Genomic DNA, 21,776 nt, shown 5'->3' on the forward strand with positions numbered 1-21,776 from the left:
GGGAAGAGAGCCTTGCACACAATGCTAAGGTTTGTTACAAGTTCCCAAGTCTTCATTTGCTCAGAAGTTTGAAACGCTAAAACGGAAGGGCAGTTCAGGTATCCCTGAACTCCAAAGTAAAGTTAGGATAACCTGGATCATATATCCCACCCATAGCTGTCAACTTACAGATTTGAAAATAAGGGACCAGCAGCCTCGAAAATAAGGGATCAGCCGCCAAAATAAGGGGTTTTAGTCAACCAGCAGCCAAACGAAGCCTCAAGTGGTGGTTCCCACAGCGCAGCAACCCGGCAAAGGGGATGCAGCAAGGGAAACCACCGTCACCTCTCCGCTGGGAAGCGCTGAGCAAAGGCAAGTCCCCAGGCAACGCAGCCGGGCACAAGGCATGCAAGCTCCACCCCCCAGTTATTCTTAGACTCCTTATTGGGTGAGCAACGCAGCCAAGCAACACAGTTGGAGCCTCCCTCCTCCCTGGCCGGCAGGGAGGGAGGGAGAGGAGCTGCTTCCTTTGAAACCCGGGTAATTTAAGGGACATCATCAATAAGGGACAGCAGTGGGACACAGCGCTGGGATAAGGGACTTTCCCACCAAATAAGGGACGGTTGACAGCTATGATCCACCCCCTCCTTCCCAGCAGCAATGTTCTTAAATCACAATGAGCATTGGGAAATGCTCATAAATGTATGGTGACCTCACAAGTTGCTACTGACCTGCTTGCTGATGCTCTCAAGGAAGTGGTAACAGGTTTGTGAGATTCGACCTGCCCTTGCAGAAGTCATGCTGGTTCCTGGTCTGGCGAGGCTTGTTCTTCTATATCAGAGTTTCCCAAACTTGGCTCTCCAGCTGTTTTGGACTACAATTCCCATCATCCCTGACCACTGGTCCTGCTAGCTAGGGATGATGGGAGTTGTGGTCCAAAAACAGCTGAAGACCCAAGTTTGGAAAACACTGTTCTATATACTTGGCTATTTTAATCTTTAACAATACTTTCCACCAGATTCCCTGGGACAGCTGTTAATCTAACCGGCCAGTAATTTCCAATATTCCCCCAGATCTCTTGCTAAAAATGGGTGCTATGTTAGCTGCTTTCCAGGCTGCAACCCTTATCACACCAGATTTCCATTAACACCAACAAATTTTACTGTATTACTCCATAACATTTTATTTTAGCATGGCTTGGCTGTATTTTGAAGCAAGACGCTTTAAGTACATCTGTTAGGGAAAATAAGAATACTATTTTATTATAAAGAGCTAAACATTCATACAGTCTGCTTTTAAAGTCTAAAGAAATCAAAAGAACCCATTAATACAAGTACACAAGATGGACACGTGTGCCAAAAACATGTCTTGATTGAATTCTTTTTTCTTTAGAATGCAGTGATACTTTTGCTGAACAAACTGCAGATTTATCTTTAAGGGGAAAAGTGCTATAAAATGAAATATTGTCCACTTTCACAATGATCACAATAGTTCAATCACAACCCCACCCCAAATAAACTTACCCTGTAGGATGGCCTTTTTGGCATATAGGTAGCACTGACATGTCTGAAGTGGTAAGTCAGTTTTGGGGGGCCATGGGGAGAAGGAATCCATATTAGGGAATAATATCATTTTGCCCTTCTAGGCATTCATTTGTCATTCAAATGCGCTGAGAGTGTTTTCCTCAGGTCTTCCCAAAACTCCCAGTTGCCGCCACCCCCAAAAATAACCATCCAGCAGGCAGAAGTGCAATATTTTTCTTCCGACCTCCTGCACTATTTTGGCTGTTCTACGGAGAGAGCCTGAGATGGGCTCTTTCCTGCAGCCAGAAGAAGGGGAGAAGGTCTTCTCCAGAGAAGGAACTCCCTGCAAAGGCAAGAAGGGCGATTCCTCTGTCGACATCGAAAAAGGCCACTCGCTGCCCGGTGTAGTTCAGAGTCACTCGGATCCTTCTGAGCTCGCCGCTGGGGTGCAAGTGATAAGGATTATCGCTGAGGGCCCTGTACTGACCCCTCCACTTCCCCATAGCCCAGACCCCTTCCTGGGGAGTGAAGTTGAACATGCCCTTTCTCCTCACAGATTTCCGGGCCACCCCCAGAGCCCATTCTTCCTCATTTCCCACAGTAACCTCCCAACTATATCGGCCTTCTGTGAACGCCTCTCTTCCCAGCACCACTGTGAGCTGGTTGAATCTCTTCGGGTTGTCGGGCACCTCTTCACACATATCTCCGCACGTCACACTCAGGCGATCCGCAGACAGGATGAGCTGGGGGTGAGCTGTCTCTGGATCTAGGGTCACTTTTGCTATTGGAGTTTTTTTGTGGGGAGGGGGAATAAACAGAAGAGAACAGGGATCATAATCCAGTTGTTGCCATGTGGTGCATTTTAATGTTTGATGCTTTTGAATTATGGAATTGATGCTTTTGAATTATGGCGCTGGAGGAGACTCTTGAGAGTCCCATGGACTGCAAGAAGATCCAACCTCTCCATTCTGAAGGAAATCAGCCCTGAGTGCTCACTGGAAGGACAGATCCTGAAGCTGAGGCTCCAATACTTTGGCCACCTCATGAGAAGAGAAGACTCCCTGGAAAAGACCCTGATGTTGGGAAAGATGGAGGGCACAAGGAGAAGGTGACTGCAGAGGACGAGATGGTTGGACAGTGTTCTCGAAGCTACCAGCATGTGTTTGACCAAACTGTGGGAGGCAGTGGAAGACAGGAGTGCCTGGCGTGCTCTGGTCCATGGCGTCACGAAGAGTCGGACACGACTAAACGACTAAACAACAACAAAACAACAACAACATACAGTGGTACCTCGGGTTAAGAACTTAATTCGTTCTGGAGGTCCGTTCTTAACCTGAAACTGTTTTAACCTGAAGCACCACTTTAGCTAATGGGGCCTCCTGCCGCCGCCACGTGATTTCTGTTCTCATCCTGAAGCAAAGTTCTTAACCTTATTTCTGGGTTAGTGGAGTCTGTAACCTGAAGCGTCTGTAACCCGAGGTACCACTGTACAGTCGTACCTTGGAAGTCGAACAGAATCCATTCTGGAAGTCCGTTCAACTTCTGAAAATATTCAGAAACCAAGGGATGGCTTCCTGCACTCAATCAGAAGCCACAGAAGCCACATCGGACATTTGGGTTCCAAAGAACGTTCGCAAACCAAAACACTTCCAGGTTTGCGGCATTTGGGAGCCAAAACGTACAAGTACCAAGGCGTTTGACAACCAAGGTACAACTGTATTGTAAACCACGCCCTGCAATCCTCGGATGAAGGGCCATATAGAAACTTAGTAAAATATAAATATTTAAGAATCCTTTGGGAGAAGGATCAGCAAACATCCTGAGCTTCGAAACTGTCATGGGAATTGTTTCCTCGCCACCCTAAAACTCTGCCACCATGTTGAAGATAAGGATGCTCCCCTTTCTTCCAGACTTTGCCCACATTTGAACGAGAAGAGAATCTGAACCCTGAGTAGGCCTAGTATCCAGAGCTTTCTCAGACCTCACTGCTTACCTTTCTTCAGATATTTCAGATCAGATGTTAGGGCGTCTGGGGAAGGAAAAGAAAGAGATTCAGCACAGACTGGTATGGTTTCTACAGTGTCCGGAAAGATGAACTGAAGAGTAACTTCAAAACAATTCTGAAGAACAAAATTATGGGCTGAGGTTGCAGGATGAATGTTGAGCTGAGCCCATTCCACTAATGAACAATAATAGCTTTCTCAATTGTCCTGTCCCCAGCAACATTACGAAGGACTTTGCTCCTCGCCACACACTCAGATCTGGACCAAAATCACAGCCAGCACAAAATCCTTGTCACCATTCTTCCTTACCTTTGAATTCCTGTATGACACCTTCCAGAAATGGGTTCATATCACTGAATTCCCACGCCCTCCAGTTTAATGCAGGAGAAAAAACCACTGGTGTCTTAATCACCTCTCTCTCCTCAAACCTTAAAACAAAACAAAGCAAAAGAATCCTAACAGTTCTCCATCTGGTCCAAAGTCCTAGATTGCATTGAACAAAAATAAATGGAAGGAAGAGGTATGGCCACTATATTAAAGTTCTTGTTTTAATGGCCTAACTCTTTATAAAACACCTTCTGATGTTTGGTATCCCTAACTAATCCCTATTTTGATGACATTTTACCTCTCAGCTCCCTGTCAGAACAGCTGGGTGATACAGTGGTGCCCCGCAAGACGAAGGCCTCGCAAGACGAAAAACCCGCTAGACGAAAGGGTTTTCCGTTTTGGAGGCGCTTCGCAAAACGAATTTCCCTATGGGCTTGCTTTGCAAGAAGAAAGCCCATAGGGAAATCTCCGGGGACCTCTTTTAAGTGCTAGCGGTGGGGAGCAAAGCCTTTCCCCCCCTCCGGCCTTCAGAAGAGGTCCAGGAAGGCTGGCGGGGGCCGAAAGGCTTTGCTCCCCACCGCCAGCATTTTAAAAGCAGTCCGGGATAGCAGGGAAGCGCTTCCCGCTATCCCGGATGGCTTTTGAAGGCAGGCGGGGGGGAAGCAAAGACTTTCGCCCCCTGCTGGCCTTCAGAAGAGGTCGGGGGACAGACTGTCCCCGGACCTGGTCTGAAGGCGGTTTCCATAGGAATGCATTAATTGATTTTTAATGCATTCTTATGGGAAACCGTGCTTCGCAAGACGAAAAACTCGCAAGACGAAAAGACTTGCGGAACGAATTAATTTCGTCTTGCGAGGCACCACTGTATTTGGTTTTCAACTTCGTGAAATATCAACAGCTAAACATCGCAATATACTGATATATCACAATGTCTGAACAGTTTCCCCCACATTGTGATTTTTGCATGGCACGCGCGCGCGCGCACACACACACACACAGAGAGAGAGAGAGAGAGAGAGAGAGAGAGATCATGATTTGCAATATATTGCCAGATCAAAAACTATGAAATATGATACGGACTTCAAACGGTTTGGGATGATATTTCGACATATCGCCCAGACCTAGTCAGAGCTTCGCCAGAGGTCAGTTTAAAACCACACAAAAATCACAGGCAGGGGAAAGAGTGACAACAGCCAGTCATCAAAATGGAAAGTCAGAGACATCGGAGAGTGTTACCAGAAATTCTGTGTTGGATATGGAAGGCCACTGAAATATACTCAAGATTCAAGAGTGGATTTCATGCTCTTTATTCAGCTCATAATGGTGAGGAGGAATGAAAGTTCCCCCCAAAGTATATGCTTTATATACATTATTTACACAATGGGCTGCACGTGATTGGCTAATTCCGGAATTCTCCTGTAGGCCAATCAGGTTGTGGATTCACTTCCACCTGGAGCTGGATTGGGTGGCTCCTGCAGACCATTCATACTGCTGCATTGTACTAGGACCAATCAGACTGCTGCATTTTGGATCCTATTCAACTCAGTACATAACAGCCACCATGTGATAATGGAAGACATTAAAACTGTCATGGCAGCAACAGATACAAATGCATGTAACAGACAGTAAGGAGCACTGCTAAAACCAGTGATTTTTGGAATGAAAACAGGACAGGTTTCAACTTCAAGACACCGATTTATGCCCTTAAAAAGACATTAGATGCTTAAGGGCAAACAAACTTCAACACCACCATGTTTTCGAGCAGCTAGGCATATCATTGCCGACGAAACAATGGAAAATGAGTGAGATCCACTTACGTCTTCAAGAGGCTTCCAATATCCTGCAGCAAAAAGAGGGAAAGAAAAGGGAGCTCAGAGCTTGCCCCAGACCATACAATCCCCGCCCAGCCCCATGCCCTGAAGGATGAAGTATAAGCACCCGACTAAATAATAATAATAATTTATTATTTATACCCCGCCCATCTGGCTGGGTTTCCCCAGCCACTCTGGGCGGCTTCCAACATAATATTAATATACAATAACCTATTAAACATTAAAAGCTTTCCTAAGCAGGGCTGCCTTCCGATGTCTTCTAAAAGTCTGGTTGTTGTTCTCTGTGACATCTGGTGCGAGGGCGTTCCACAGGGCGGGTGCCACCACCGAGAAGGCCCTCAGCCTGGTTCCCTGTAACTTGGCTTCTCGCAGCGAGGGAACCGCCAGAAGGCCCTCGGCGCTGGAAATTATGCAGCCACAGAAGATAAGACAACCTCTTAAAAGGAAGCAGGAGGGAAGCCCTGATGGATTAGACCAAGGCAAACGGCAGCCTCCCTCTGGCAACAGCAACCTCTGTGAAGCTCAGAAGCAGGGCAGGAATGAGCCATTGGAAGCCATTAGACAACCAACCATGAGCAAAGAGCAGAAAACATCTGATCCCATTACTTTAAGCAGGTGTCTCTACTCTGTGTTAAGATCCATATTTTATTTCAAATACTTTTTATTGCTTTTTTGTATCAACAACAAATAAAATAATCTTACATTCAAAAATTTGTATGTCTTCTTATTTACCCTGCGCCTTATTGCGGCCGGACTTCCTTCCGTCCCTTCGATGGTTTCCATCTTTTCTTACAGTTTCTTGTTTACTCTCCATCCACATCACAAGATTTACACTAATCCTGCTACAGTTTTTAAATTCTTACAATTACTCCGTATACATTCAACAAATTTACTCCAATCCTTTTCAAACTTTGCTTCTTTTTGGTTCCAAATCTTATAAGTCAATTTCGCCAGTTCTATGTATTCAAACATTTTTGCCTGCCACTCCATTAAAGTTGGGATTTATTGGGATTTCCATTTCTGAGCCACTAAGATTCTAGCGGCGGTCGTTGCGTACATGAATAGTTTGTAATCTTCCTTTTTTAATTCATCCCCTGTTATCCCTAGCAAAAATGCTTCTGGTTTCTTAAGATAAATTCATCTCAGGTTTTTCTTGCTCCGGTCTGCTACAGCCTTGGCTGCCACCCTACATGGCCGGAGGCACACAATGATTTGGAGCCAGCCTTGCTCCGCAAAGGGGACTGGCCCGCTTGCACACACGAAAGCTCATACCAAGAACTAACTTAGTTGGTCTTCAAGGTGCTACTGGAAGGATTTTTTTGTTATTAATTAATTATTATTATTATTTCACTGTCTCACCAGCAGGACTTCACTGGTTGGCCGCTGAAGCCTCTTTTCCATCTCCAGGATGAGAGTTTCAAGGGGGATGAGATCCCTGGAGAGCCTGTCTAGGTGCTCCTCCCTTTTCCTTGCAATCTCCTCCTCCAGCTCTTGCATTTTCTCCAACAGAAGGTCCTCTTGTTCCTCCAGGAACTGGTGCAGATGTCTGAACTCGGCCACCGTCTTTTCTCTCTCTTTCTCTATCTGCCTCTGCCACAGATAAGAAGAAGAAGAGTTTGGATTTGATATCCCGCTTTGTCACTACCCGAAGGAGTCTCAAAGCGGCTCACGTTCTCCTTTCCCTTCCTCCCCCACAACAAACACTCTGTGAGGTGAGTGGGGCTGAGAGACTTCAGGGAAGTGTGACTGGCCCAAGGTCCCCCAGCAGCTGCATGTGGAGGAGCGGGGAAGCGAACCCGGTTCCCCAGATTACGAGTCTACCGCTCTTAACCACTACACCACCACACTGGCCCTTGGCACTGGAAATTAGAGTTGGGTGGGTGAGGCTGGGGAATGAGAGGAGGCAAGGAGGGCATTTTCAGGAATATAGCTGGTCTTTGCAGCATCAAGAGATACTTCCCTAGGAAGGTCCCTTCTGAGTTGTCCCAAATATCACATCAGCTTTTTGCAGGGAAGGAGTTTTCTGAAGGATAACAGGGCCCACCCTTAAATATTCTCTCTGAATTAACACTTGTTATGGGTGACCAGACATTTCCAAGGAAACCAGTGGCTCTAAAACCTAGACTTATCCTATCAGGACGATAAAAACTTCAATAAAGATTGGGGGAAATTTATAATATATTTTACAGAACATTGCAAACAGTTAAAAACATTAGCAGGATTGAAATAACACTTGCAATGTGAAAAGAACGATAGGAGAAAACGCAGCTGTATGGAAGATGATATAACATGAAGTGAAAATTATTATTAGTGGACCCCACAAAAGGGAGGGTGGAAGTCAGAGAATTTGGAGAATTCTATATTTTTGGAGTGTGCGTTTCTTTTTTGTGAATGAAAAGCTACTTTGTAAAACCAATAAAAATTATTATTAAAAAATAAAAATAAAGTTTAAACTAATCCTGGCCTATCCACTTCAATATAATATTCCTAGCCTGTTTACAGCTAGGCTGAATAGATTAGCCTTGGAGAATTCAGATCCCTGGTGATGGTTTGGAAGACCTAGATCCCTGGGGGTGAGGTGAGGAACAAAACTGCAAAGGAAGCTCAGTTTTCATGGGCTTCCTGGTCTCTGCCATTGGAGGTCCTGTTCTCTGTCTCTTTCTGACTAAGGAGATTCAGAGTCACTGAGACAGCCTGGCTTAAGAAATGGTGGCGCCAGGAGACCAGGGCCTTGTGTCACCTCCAAGTTGTCCAAATAACTCACTGTAGTGTCTTGGGGTCATGTGTTATTGTATATCCAGTTATTTCGGCAACAAGATTAGGGATTTTGCTGGATCATCAAAGAGCGTATTGGGTGGCGCTGTGGGTTAAACCACGGAGCCTAGGACTTGCCGATCAGAAGGTCGGCGGTTTGAATCCCCGCGACGGGGTGAGCTCCCGTTGCTCGGCCCCTGCTCCTGCCAACCTAGCAGTTCGAAAGTGCAAGTAGATAAATAGGTACCGCTCCAGCGGGAAGGTAAACAGCGTTTCCGTGTGCTGCTCTGGTTCACCAGAAGTGGCTTAGTCATGCTGGCCACATGACCCGGAAGCTGTACGCCGGCTCCCTCGGCCAATAAAGCGAGATGAGCGCCGCAACCCCAGAGTCGGCCACGACTGGACCTAATGGTCGGGGGTCCCTTTACCTTTAACCTTATAATCTGCTCCAGGAAAAATGGCTCCAGATCCTTTGTATAATAAATAATAATAATAATAATTTATTATTTATACCCCGCCCATCTGGCTGGGCTTCCCCAGCCACTCTGGGCGGCTTCCAACAAAATATTAAAATACTGTGATACATCAAACATTAAAAACGTCCCTAAACAGGGCTGCCTTCAGATGTCTTCTAAAAGTCTGGTAGTTGTTCTCTTTGACATCTGGTGGGATGTATTTAATATTCAACTCGCCACCCCACCCCTCCAAAAAAATATTGCTTCTAGAACTCATTCATTTCCCAGTCCCAGCGATACTTACGATCAGGTGCTGCCTTTCCGTTTCTGTTTCTGTTTTATAGACCAGAAGTGTTTCTCTCTCTTCCCTCAAAGTCTCCAGGCAGCTGCTGATCTGTTCCTGGAAGGAAAGGAAAAGGGCTTTCTTGAGTTTTCCATTGCACAGGCCCATCAAAACAGTCACGCAGAGCAGGTGTGGGGGACCCTTTGCTCTTAGCTTTCATTGTTACTAAAAATAATTAGATTTAGATACAGTCCTTCTACAGATCTCAGGGCGGTTCACAACCTTCAGGGGCCAATGATCCAAACTCCCATTCCCCATGCTTGCTGGGGCTGATGGGAGTTGTAGTGTTATGTATTTGTTTACAGTGGTACCTCAGGTTACATATGCTTCAGGCTACAGACTCCGCCAACCCAGAAATAGCGCTTCAGCTTAAGAACTTTGCTTCAGGATGAGAACAGAAATCGGGCTCTGGCAGCGCGGCAGCAGCAGGAGGCCCCATTAGCTAAAGTGGTGCTTCAGGTTAAGAACAGTTTCAGGTTAAGAACAGATCTCTGGAACGAATTAAGTACTTAACCTGAGGTACCACTGTATTCATTATCCCACCCTTTTCTCCAGGAAGCTGAAAGTGGCGTCCATGGTTTTTTCCTCATGTAATCCTCACAACAAGCCTGCGAGGTAGGTTAGGCTGAGAGGCAGTGAGGGGCCCAAGGTCACCCAGTGAACGTCAAGGCTCAGTGCAAATTTGAACCCTGGTCTCCTACTCTAACCCAGGCGTAGGCAAACTCCGGCCCTCCAGATGTTTGGCACTACAATTCCCATCATCCCTAGCTAACAGGACCAGTGGTCAGGGATGATGGCAATTGTAGTCCCAAACATCTCAAGGGCCGGAGTTTGCCTATGCCTGCTCTAACCACTATACCACACTCCCCTCACCTGATCTAGAGAGAGAAAGAGAATTGGATGCTTGCTCCCAAATTGATATTTGCAGTCTCCCAAGTCTTTATGCCACTGAACAGATTTATGAGCAGAATTTGAACCCTGAAGGGGCCACTCCCATCCACCGCTCATTCTTACCTTGTATACTTGGACGGCTTCTTCCGCGGAGACCACTCGGTGGCCCCTGTGCTCTTGGGGTCCGGCACAATCTCCGCAGAAGGGGACACAGTCGTCCTCGCAGAACAAATCCAAGGGCTGCCGATGCCTCTGGCATTCTGACCTCCTTTTTCGGGCCTCTCTCTCTGCGGAAGCGTCCCAGTCCCTGAGCATCTTAACAAAGTTGGAGATGTTTCTGCTCACCTTCAAGTTCCTGGCAACGGTGCTTCTGCACTCGGGGCACCTGGAATCTCTGCCCGGCTCCTCCCAGCATCTCACAATGCACATACGGCAGAAGCAATGCCCACAATCTAGAACCACCGGGCTGGTATAGTGGCAGAGGCAAATGGGGCAGGTGACCTCTTGCTGAAATGCCTTCCTGCGTTTCTCGTCAGCCATGGCTTCATTCCTGTCAAGAGAGAGACGTTTCCTCCTTCAGAAAGAGCCACAGACTGTTGGGCTGGAGCTTCTTCGAGATTTGGAGTTTAACATTAAAGACTACCAAAAAGACCGGCAGAGAGGAACTGAGAGAGAATTGAGAGCCTCGGACATGAGATCTCCAGGCTAAACAGTATATTGAGACTGATGGATTTTTGTTGAGGACTGAAACCGGGAAAAGGGTGGGTGGAGTTTGGGAATCCAAAGGGTATATAAACATAGTTTGTTTTATTTTTACTTTGCTTTGCTATCGGTATGGAAATTGGGAAAGACGTGGAAGGGAAATTTTGGTCAATTTTAGGGAAAATGTTTAAAATGTTTAAGAAAAAATAATGAGGTATAAATATGGATGTGTAAATTTGGTTAAGTTAAAATTGATCTTTTTTTAAATGGCTAAATTAAATGAAAATAAGGTTTGTAAATATAAATTGAGGAAATGGAAGAAAGAAGAAAAATAAAATAATAATAGGTTAGAATAAATTAAATTAAGTTAAAATGGAGAAGTAAATTAAGGATTTGCTGAGCCAATAATTTAAATTGGAATACAAGAAGGGGAGGTGTGAGGAGGTCTGAGAAACAAGTTAAAAGAAAATAAGTATTTGAACTTTCAGGTGTTTTTAATTGTTTTTATTTTTAAGTTTTGGATTTTTGTAAATTTTTTTGTTTATTTTTGTCTTTGTTGTTATATGTGTTGTTCTTTTTTGAAAATGCTAATAAATATTCATTTTTTTAAAAAAAAAGAAAGAGCCACAGCTTGAAAAAAGGTGCAGGTTTATGGTCACCGCGAACTTTAATCTGAAACAGGGCATTGTAAAGGGAACCCACCTCCTGGCCTGGATAATAAATTAGGGAACATGTTCCAATAAATGGCTTTAAGGCGCTGCTGTTTTCTTTTGCCAAGCAAGCCGTATATAAATTCTGATAAAATCGTTCTGACCGGACACTGAGGTCCAGCGCCAAGGGCCTTCTGGCGGTTCCCTCACTGCAAGAAGCCAAGTTACAGGGAACCAGGCAGAGGGCCTTCTTGGTGGTTGCACCCGCCCTGTGGAACACCCTCCCACCAGATGTCAAAGAGAAAAACAACTACAGTGGTACCTCGGTTTAAGTACTTAATTCGTTCTGGAGGTTGGTTCTTATCCTGAAACTGTTCTTAACCTGAAGCACCACTTTAGCTAATGGGGCCTCCTGCTGCCGCCACACCGCCAGAGGACGATTTCTGTTCTTATCCTGAAGCAAAGTTCTTAACCTGAAGCACTATTTCTGGGTCAGTAGAGTCTGTAACCTGAAGCGCATGTAACCTGAAGCGTATGTAACCCGAGGTACCACTGTACCAGACTTTTAGAAGACATCAGAAGGCAGCCCTGCTTAGGGAAGCTTTTAATGTTTAATAGGTTATTGTATTTTAGTGTTCTGTTGGAAGCCGCCCAGAGTGGCTGGAGAAACCCAGCCAGATGGGCGGGGTATAAATAATAAATTATTACAAAATATTTAGAATTGGTATGAATATCCCATACAAGAGGTGCAATCACAGGCTCTAACATGAACAGCAGACCACTGAGATTCCGGCATTGCAAGGGGTTGGACTAGATTTCCCTCATGGTCCCTCCCAACTCTACAATTCTATGATCGTAAGTAAGAACTACCATAATGTCTGAAAATAACGTTCATTAAAAAAAAAAAACAGAAGCTTTTCTCTTGGGAATTATAGGGATAGAAACTGTATAGAAACGTATTCAGCGGCAAGAATGTTACTTGCCCCAAAATGGAAAGAAGTTGTCCCAGCAAAGGAAGAATGGATACAAAAACTTATGGAAAACACAGAAATGGCAGAACTTACCAAATGAATAAGAAACAAACTTTTTATAAAAGAGTGGAAATGGTTTATTGAATAAATTGTGAACAGATAAGAAACATTGTAAAATTTTTGAATGTTGATGACATTGGAATGAAATGAAGGGGTTCTAGTAATAAGGTAAAAGATTATGCAAGAGTGGATTGATATTAGATGAAAGTTAAAAGTTAAATATGTGATGAAAAACAAGTAAAGATAGACCAATAGGATGAATTTGCTGAACTACGTTTTTAAATGGAATACAAAGGGAGGCGTGAGGAAGTCAGGAAAATAAGTCAATCAAAGAAGAGAGATTTAAAAAGTGGGATTTTTTGTTATTTTTTTCTTTTTCTTCTTTTTTCTTTCTAGTATGTTAATTGTTTGTATTTTTCTATTTTTCTATTTTTGTATTTTTTCTTGTGTCTTTCTTTTCCGGTTATTGTCTTATTCTGAAAACTTTAATAAAATATCATACATTAAAAAAAGAACGTTGGCAGGATTATTGTAATAACCTGCAGTTTCATGAGTATATATTTAAAGTAGATGAATAAATGAGCAAATTAAATGAATTTGGATATGCCGACGATATTATAAATTTAAGGAACCGCAGAAAGAGGGGGAAGGAAGTCAAGTTTTGAAATGTCAAAATGGTTTTAAAATTATTGAAATGTATGAATCTGAAAAGTATAAATAATAGTAATAATAACTGCCATAATATAATAAAGAACTGCAACGTGTTGGCAAATAGGCCTATACAGTATTGGGCACACTTACAATGCAATCCAACATATGTCTACTCAGAAGCAAGCTTTACTCCGTTCAACGCAGTTTGCCAAAAGGATTGCAGCAGCCTTATTTGAATAATAAGCCTGTGCACCGAATAAAGCTGAGAAGCAAACCAGCTTAGATCGTTTCATCTGGAGCGCTTCAAATATTTGTAGGTTTGATTTCTGACTCATCCTTTCCCCAAAAGGAGCCCCCCCCCCCCCGAAGTCCACCCAAAGCAGCCAATTGCAAAGCCCCTCACCTGGCGGAGGTGAGCAAGGTGAGGCGATCTAAGCCACCGGAGACGCCACAGCAGTAAAAGGGAGGCGCTGAAAGACCCGAAATCAAAATCTGCGCCAAGAACTCGGGCAGCTTCGAAACTCACAGGCGGCCGCCCTGCTAACAAGCGGGACGTTTTATGAATGAATAAACTGCGGGGCGGGGCAACCGCGTACCACGCCGTAGCCAATCAGCGGCTCTTGGAACGCTCTTACACGGACACGCCCCCGCGCGAGGAGTTCCGCCGATTTCCGGCGTCATTGCAAAATCGTGGTCTGCAGTTTGCAGGCTGCAAGTTAATGAGCGTTCGGTCGCTTCGGAGCAAGTCGGTGGTTTGCTGGTTCTGCAGCTGCACCATATCAACCCCTTTGACCTGCAGAACTGGTGCTCCGACAGGTGCCAAACGCTTTTCTGTACTTGTAAGAAATTGATATTTTAGCGTGGCTGCATCCACTCTTTGGAACTGCCTTCATATTGACATTGGACAGGCTCCTTCACTGTGCTATTTTTGCCGCCTGCTTAAAACATTTGTGTGTAGACAAGCCTATCCGGACACGCACAAGTTACATGTGTTCTATTTCCTTTTAAAATCATTTTTATTTGATTTTACAGATATAATTTTGTAACGGTCCAAATACATCTCCGTATATGGAGATTACTCTGAATCTCAGGACTCCCCCCCCTCATCCCTTTCATGGGTCCTATCGTTAACATTTAAAACTGCATATTATTCCTTAATCTACATTTTATATCACTCCATATTATCCATACCATTTGTTACATTCCAATTGAGATTAAAATCCTGCTAACGTTTTCTTTTTCTTTTAAGATTTTTATTGATACAGCAAGAAAAAAGAAAAAAACACAAATACCAAATTACACCACAGGAATAACCATAGACACATAATTTTCTTAGCAAAAAATAAAACATATATTGGTCTTAACACTAAAGACCCAACCTCCCATCTATTCCATATTTCGATTTCATATTACTTATTGCCAAAACACACTTTTATCGTAATTAAACTTTTTCTTAATATATCCAATTTCTTATATCTACCTTGCAACTATTACTGAAGTTCCTCAAATGCTGCAACAGAATTTAAACTACTATATTTTTCAGATATTCTTTGAAAACCTCCCATTTTGAAACAATTCCTGTTTTGATTTATTCTTTATTTTTTCTGATAGACCCTCTAATTTGGCATATTCTGTCCCTGCTAACGTTTTCATCTGCTTGCAGTGGTCTCCTATTTCCTTTTGACTATTGCTGATTTAATTTTTTTTTAAAGGATCTGTTTTTAAGAGAAACACTCGGATGTTTAATTTTTATAAACCACTACAATAAAATAATTTAAAGAGGATTCTGTTTTGATTGCATGCAGCGATGTCCAAACACACGGGGAGGGGGCGGGGGGGGAGAGAGATGGCACATATTATGAGCAAGCAATGCTCCAAGGTGCTTATCTTGTGAACTTGCCATTTAAATTGTTCAATCATGACAAAAGCCCATTTCGAAAAAGAACAGGAAACCTTTTGGAAAGAGTGTATTCCCGAGGTTTGACGGCTCATAACACCACTATGTTTTGGGGGTAGAGAGTAATACCATTCTCCACTGTCCTCTCTATGTTCTAGTAGGGACACGGGTGGCGCTGTGGTCTAAACCACTGAGCCTGTTGGGCTTGCCGATCGGAAGGTCGGCGGTTTGAATCCCTGCAATGGAATGAGCTCCCATTGCTCTGTCCCAGCTCCTGCCAAGTAAGCAATTCAAAAGCACACCAGTGCAAGTAGATAAATAGGTACCGCTGTGGCAGGAAGGTAAACAGTGTTTCCATGTGCTCTGGTTTCCGTCACGGTGTCCCGTTGCACCAGAAGCGGTTTAGTCCTGCTGGCCCCATGACCAGGAAAGCTGTCTGTGGACAAACACTGGCTCCCTCGCCCTGAAAGAGAGATGAGGGCTGCAACCCCATAGTCGCCTTTGACTGGACTTAACCGCCCAGGGGTCTTTTACCTTGACCTATGTTCCAAAAGGTTTACACAATTTTGGCCACTAGTGTATAGTATATGGATAAATGTCCAGAAATTGGCCATTCCATAATATAATGTGGGGGGTGGGCCTTCCTGTATTTTGAGAAGGGGTTGCCAGGTTTTATCTTATTTTTATTTTTTAAAGGATGTTCTAGGCATTTTGCCTCTGACTGGGGGTTTGTGTGATCACCCAGTTTCCAGCATTAAAAATTCCCCAGGCGCTTTTTGCAACTGGCGCAGGTCCAATTGCGACCATGCTAAGATTTTTGGATACCATGTTTGCGACTGACGTCTCGACCTGGCTGGCCCCTCCAGCTTTTTACTTAGATATTCAGGAGAACTTAATGCATTTATATACCACCCTTTTCTCCACTAAGTACACCCCCAGTTAATTCCCAAAATGACCCTGTGAGGCAGGTTAAGAGGCTGTGACTGACTCCAAAGGTCATCTGGTGCGCTTCAAGACTGAGTGGGGATTTGAACCCTGATCTCCCCGGTCCTAGTCCCGACACTCTAACCACTAGGCTACACTGGCTTCCTAGAGTCCTTCTACTATGGGGCCGCTCTATAAAGTTTAGGTAAATAAATATGGGGAAGGATCGGAAATATTCTCCTTGAAGCCTGAATTTGTTTTATTCTGAATTGTTTACCTTTGGTGTTTCAGTGTGTTGTAAACCGCTTTGAGTTTTTTTTGTTTAAAATATAAAGCAGTATAGAAATGAAATAATAATACAGTGGTATCTCAGGTTACATACGCTTCAGGTTACAGACTCCGCTAACCCAGAAATATTACCTCGGGTTAAGAACTTTGCTTCAGGATGAGAACAGAAATCGTGCTCCAGTGGCACGGCGGCAGCAGGAGGCCCCATTAGCTAAAGTGGTGCTTCAGGTTAAGAACAGTTTCAGGTTAAGAACGGACCTCCAGAACGAAGTAAATACTTAACCCGAGGTACCACTGTAAATGGCATTGCCCCCCCAATGGTGCCCAGATATTCCATTGTGGTGACTGTAACACAGGTTTAAGGTGTCATTTGGTGATTAACTTACGTATCTAAACTTTCTAACACTGATTGCTTCCGCTTTGTGAAATTGACAACTTGTAGTCCCTGCTGCAGTTTCCTAGATTGCCAAATGTACCCCTGCGTCCAGAAGTGTAGGGGGATGCCTGACGTAGCCTCAGGCACCAGACCAAAGAAAAATACAACACATTCTAGAGTTTGTTGTCATCTGTTTAATGGCATCGATACACAGACACACCCATGATCCTTTGATTTTAAAAATTAAGAAATACACTGGAAGTTACTTTTCTACACATTTCTCTTCTTCTTTTTCTGAAGGGGTGTGGCCCCAGAGGCAGCTCAAGGCAGGTTTTTGGCCCCACGCAAAAGATGGGCAGGAGAGAAGGCAGCTTTCGTGAAGGAGAAGAGGTATTGGCGTCACGTAGAGAGGAAATAGCCAGGAGGATAGACGTCGTGAGCTTAGGCCAGGCATGCCCTAAGACCGTTTTGGGGGCCTAATTGCCCCTGTGGCAGTTTATCTCCTGATGTAAAATCCTAAAAAAACAAAACACAACAACTTCAACCCTAAAAAAACCTCAGCATCTTTGGTTTGACCTCTGATTGGCCCCCACAGCCCTTCACTTCATCAAATCTGGCCCTCTTTGAAAAAGGTTTTGTAATGGTTCTAGGGGTTGCTCGTGCGTAAGTTGCCGCCACTCCTGGCTAGGTTGCCTGTTTGAACCCTTTCTGTCTGGACAGCCTTTCTCCCGTGGCTGTCTCAATCGCTGGCAGAATCCGTCAGTGGGCGTTTCTTGAACTTCTTCCAGCAAAGAAGTTCTTTGACGCCAAGTCTCCTCCTACTCTCCCTGCGTGGAAGTCTTCTGCGCAGGGAGGGTGTGGGCAGCGGAGGACCCGTGCTCTCTCCGCTGGTCTCCGGTGAGGAGTCCTGGAGCTCCCTCTCCGATTCCCCCATCTGCCCCCCTTCTCCACTGGTGCTACGCTGATTTCCTTCCCCAGCAGATGGGCTGCCTCTCTCCCTACTGGGACCCTCTCCGGCATCCCTCCGGAGCCTTCCCTCCGCCTCTGGCTCCGATGGCAGTTCCCTGACAGGTTTGGACACCACTGGCTTAGATCCACTCCAGGGATCATTGAGGAAGGGGGTTCCTGACTGGACTGTGGGCCTCACCTCGGCTTCGCTGCTAGCGTAGCCCAGCTTTGGCCCTCTGTCCTATTTCAAAAGCTCTTTGAAGCCACCATTCTCTCTCCCCATAGCCAACTGGCCAAGGACGAAGGAGGAGAGCAATAACTATGATTGATTGATCGAGACTCCTCAGCTTACCTTTCCGCAGAGAGAGTCCTGACCTTATAGTGCCTGTGAAAGGAAAAGCAAGTGAGATAAAGCATCAGACCGTCATGGTGTTAATGAATGTTATAGCACACAAAAAGAGTCGGTTGATATCATTGTTTAGTCATAATCCCCTTTCTTGTAAACTGAAGCCATTGGTTTGAGTCCTACCTTCCAGAGCAGGAGAAGACAATCTTGCTCCATCTTACATGCCCTTTAGATATTTGAAGATTGCTATTATATTGTCCTCTCAGTCTGCTCTTTTCCTTCTTGGTAGTGGCACCCTCCCTGTGGAACGCCCTCCTATCTGATGTCAAAGAGAACAACAACTACCAGACTTTTACAAGACATCTGATGGCAGCCCTATTTAGGGAAGCTTTTAATGTTTGATGTATTACGGTATATTAATATTTTGTTGGAAGCCACCCAGAGTGGCGGGGGAGACCCAGCCAGATGGGCGGGGTATAAATAATAAATTATTATTATTATTCCAGGCTAAACATACCCAACTCCCTTAACCATTCCTCGGTTTCCAGAACCTTCTTTGTCTTTTCACTTGTTTCCAAATAATCACATTTGACTTCTGTTTATGAGATCTTTTGTCTCTCTCATCATCATACACAAGGATAACTACTATCTGCTTTTGAAAATCAACCTCTTAAGGTTATTGCCTAAAGTGCTGGAGACTAAGGCCTGGCTAAACCTGAGTTGTGACAGAGTGTCATTGAAACTACCGCAGTAATTATTAAATTCACCACAATATTCTTGCAAAAAAACCACCTGATTTCAGTGGGCCTTAAGTCATACAAAGCTTTAGCCTCAGAAGTGTGTGAGTTTTTTCTAGTGTCCTTGCATAAATTTCTATGTGGGACACTGTTGCTGAAGGAATAAACATGTTTTCAGAGAAGGGAAAGTTGTGGCCTTCACAGTGTTGTTGGTCTCCTAGCATTAGAGGACACCTAGAGTTTTTCCTCAACCACATATGCACCAGTTCAATATCCAGCATGAAATTCTTGTAGCTATTACCTTTGAATTGCCGAAAGGAACTTGCCAGAAATGTATTGATATGACTGAAGTTCCAGAATTTGCACATCAATCCATAAGGGATATTGTTGGTACTCCCAAATGTCGATCTCTCCTCGTGCCTGTAGAGAAATAAAAGGTTTAAAAACACCAATTTGCTCTCCAACCTAGAATTATCAAAGGAAGCAAAAAGAGGAGAGGGGAGAGGATCACAAAGGTCTCAGAAACCAGTTGGACAGATTCAAGGTGAAAAATAAGAGGAAAGGAATATTGAAATAAGCAGTGCAGGGAATAGAAGTGTGAACAATGGTTTGTTGGAAGAAAAACAAAACCTAAAATTAATACAAGCAGGGAACCCCACATTAAGATGAATAGCAAAGAAGCCCAAGACTATGGACAGAGGTAAAGGTAACCGCTGACCATTAGGTCCAGTCATGGCCAACTCTGGGGTTGCGACACACATCTCTCTTTATTGGCCGAGGGAGCCAGCGTACAGCTTCCGGGTCATGTGGCCAGCATGACTGAGCCGCTTCTGGCGAACCAGAGTAGCGCACGGAAACGCCGTTTACCTTCCCGTCAGAACGGTACCTATTTATCTACTTGCACTTTGACGTGCTTATGAACTGCTAGGTTGGCAGGAGCAGGGACCAAGCAACAGGAGCTCACCCGTTGCGGGGATTCAAACCGTCGACCTTCTGATCAGCAAGTCCTAGGCTCTGTTGTTTAACCCACAGCGCCACCCAGTCCCAGAGGACAGAGGATGGAGACGTAAAACATTACTTCAATGGGAAATAAACTGTTTAGATTTTAGATAGCAACTTGAAATGCTGCCATAGATACATCCCTGTTTTGGAAAAGGGAAGATAATTAGAATTACAGCAGGAGGAATCAAAAGATAGAAACTGAGGGGAGGGGAGTTTTGAAGTGAAAATAGGAACCTCAGAAAAAATGGGCCCCTAATGATTTGTTAAAAGTTGGAAGTCACAAAGTCCCACCTTCACAGAACCGCAAAGTGCAAAGGAAAAGAAGAGGGATCTGCTTACCTCTGCGAAGTGCTTCCATGATCCTGCAGGGGAAAGAGAAAAAGAGGAGAACTCAGCATACGTCGAAGCCCACGCCCCATGCCTCAGTCCAAGCAGGGTAATGTCATAAAATCAGAGCACAGCCTCTTAAATGGAGCCCTGAGCAGGAACAAAAGGGGACCAGTAAAGGATCAGACCCAGGGTCCACCCAGTCCAGTCCCCTCTTGGCAAGAGCAGCTTCAGGGAAGCTCACAAACAGGCCAGGAAAGCAACATCACTAATTTGGGAGCCAGCAGCAGACCCATCATCAGCCAAGAGCAGAAAACATCTGATTCCATCATTGTTAAGTAACAGAAATCTCTAGTCTGCATGAAGGTGAGCATTCTCTGCTTGTCCTCTTAGATGCTCCTGCACCTAACATAAGAGAATCGGCTACCAGCTCCACAAAACCAAGCAACGTCACTTTTTGTACAATGACAAAGGCAGAGACTGGTCTGGTAGTGACCTTGACCTGGAGAAAAGCTTGGGCTGCTTATGCCACTCTCCTACCTGCATGAGTTTCCTCGCAATCTCATTCTCCACCTCTTCCAGCTGCTTCAGCAGTTGGTATTCCTGTTCATCCAGAAACGAATGTAGCTGCCTAAACTCACCCTTCATCTTCTGCCTATCAGACATTAGTTGCTCCTGCAAGAAATAGATGGAAAGAAAAACAGGCTGTTAGCAACATCGCCACTCCTTCTGCAGAATGAAGAGGGTTTGAGAATTCATGCAAGGGAACAGGGAGGGTGCTTATGAATTTTTGTATTTTCACAGATGATGCATCAGTTTTCAAGCAGAGGAAAATTTCTGTTCCCATCAGAACAGGCGTCCCCAAGTAAATACAGTGGTACCTCGGGTTACATACGCTTCAGGTTACAGACTCCGCTAACCCAGAAATAGTACCTCGGGTTAAGAACAGAAATCGTGCATTGGCAGAGGGAGGCCCCATTAGCTAAAGTGGTGCTTTAGGTTAAGAAGAGTTTCAGGTTAAAAACGGACCTCCAGAACAAATTAAGTACTTAACCCGAGGTACCACTGTAGACATCTAAAAGAGTGGAGCTGCCTGATGGCTTCAGGATGTAATTTTATATCTCTCTCCCCCCCCCCCCACCCAACATTAGTTATTTTGATTATTTGCTTACTTCCCAGTAAAAGCGACACTTACAAGCAGGCGGTGACTGGTCTTTTCTGTTCTGTTATCCGCCAGGTTTTCTGCCTCCTCCTCCTCCTTCAGAGTCTCCAGGCACCTGCAGAGCTGATCCTAAAGAGAAAAACCAAATTTCTCATTTGGGTCCTGGTGAGAAGTTTCTAGGAGATAACCATCATAATCGTCATTGAGACAGAGAGAGGAAAAGAAGAGAGAGAGGACAGTTGAATTATGTTATTGTTCCCCAGGTTTTGAGACTACAGAGCCTGCTTCTGCCATCCAGAGTATTGAGCCTATGACAGATGCAACTGATGAGTGTTATGGAGAAATATTGAGAAAAGACCCAGAAAGCCCCTTCTCCAGAAAATGTCATTCTCTTTCTATCACAGGTTGGATTTCCTTCTTTTTAAATTATCATTCAAACAAATTGCCCACTAATGCAAATAAAAGCTATCATACTACAGTGTGGGTATTGTGGCTGAGAAAGTGTTTCTAACATGTAATAAAATAACATGCAGAGAGCAGAAGAGTTCGTGTCAACTCTGCAGTCAAGGATTGTTCTAAAGTTTCTTAGTCCCTGAGGATTTTGTTTTTTATGCACTTGTAGAGATTA

The 21,776-nt window shown here is 44.5% G+C and overlaps 2 protein-coding genes across 2 annotated transcripts; both read right to left on the reverse strand.

Moving 5' to 3' along the window:
• Positions 1-1,313: 1,313 nt before the first annotated feature.
• Positions 1,314-10,647, reverse strand: LOC310839505 (E3 ubiquitin-protein ligase TRIM7-like; the record flags this gene model as incomplete). Its single annotated transcript, XM_083728143.1, has 7 exons — positions 1,314-2,283; positions 3,496-3,531; positions 3,815-3,933; positions 5,650-5,672; positions 7,024-7,254; positions 9,178-9,273; positions 10,231-10,647. 7 exons carry the CDS (start codon positions 10,645-10,647, stop codon positions 1,769-1,771), a joined length of 1,437 nt encoding a protein of 478 aa, XP_083584269.1. The 3' UTR covers positions 1,314-1,768.
• An 8,081-nt stretch (positions 10,648-18,728) lies between these two features.
• LOC310839506 (uncharacterized protein) lies at positions 18,729-20,852 on the reverse strand (the record flags this gene model as incomplete). Its single annotated transcript, XM_083728144.1, has 4 exons — positions 20,527-20,852; positions 19,999-20,021; positions 18,959-19,077; positions 18,729-18,811 (listed from the first exon to the last, which is right to left on the reverse strand). Exons 1-4 carry the CDS (start codon positions 20,650-20,652, stop codon positions 18,729-18,731), a joined length of 351 nt encoding a protein of 116 aa, XP_083584270.1. The 5' UTR covers positions 20,653-20,852.
• Positions 20,853-21,776: the final 924 nt, after the last annotated feature.

This window comes from Podarcis gaigeae (assembly GCF_964106915.1).
Source record: "Podarcis gaigeae genome assembly, chromosome: 2".
NCBI lineage: Eukaryota > Metazoa > Chordata > Lepidosauria > Squamata > Lacertidae > Podarcis > Podarcis gaigeae.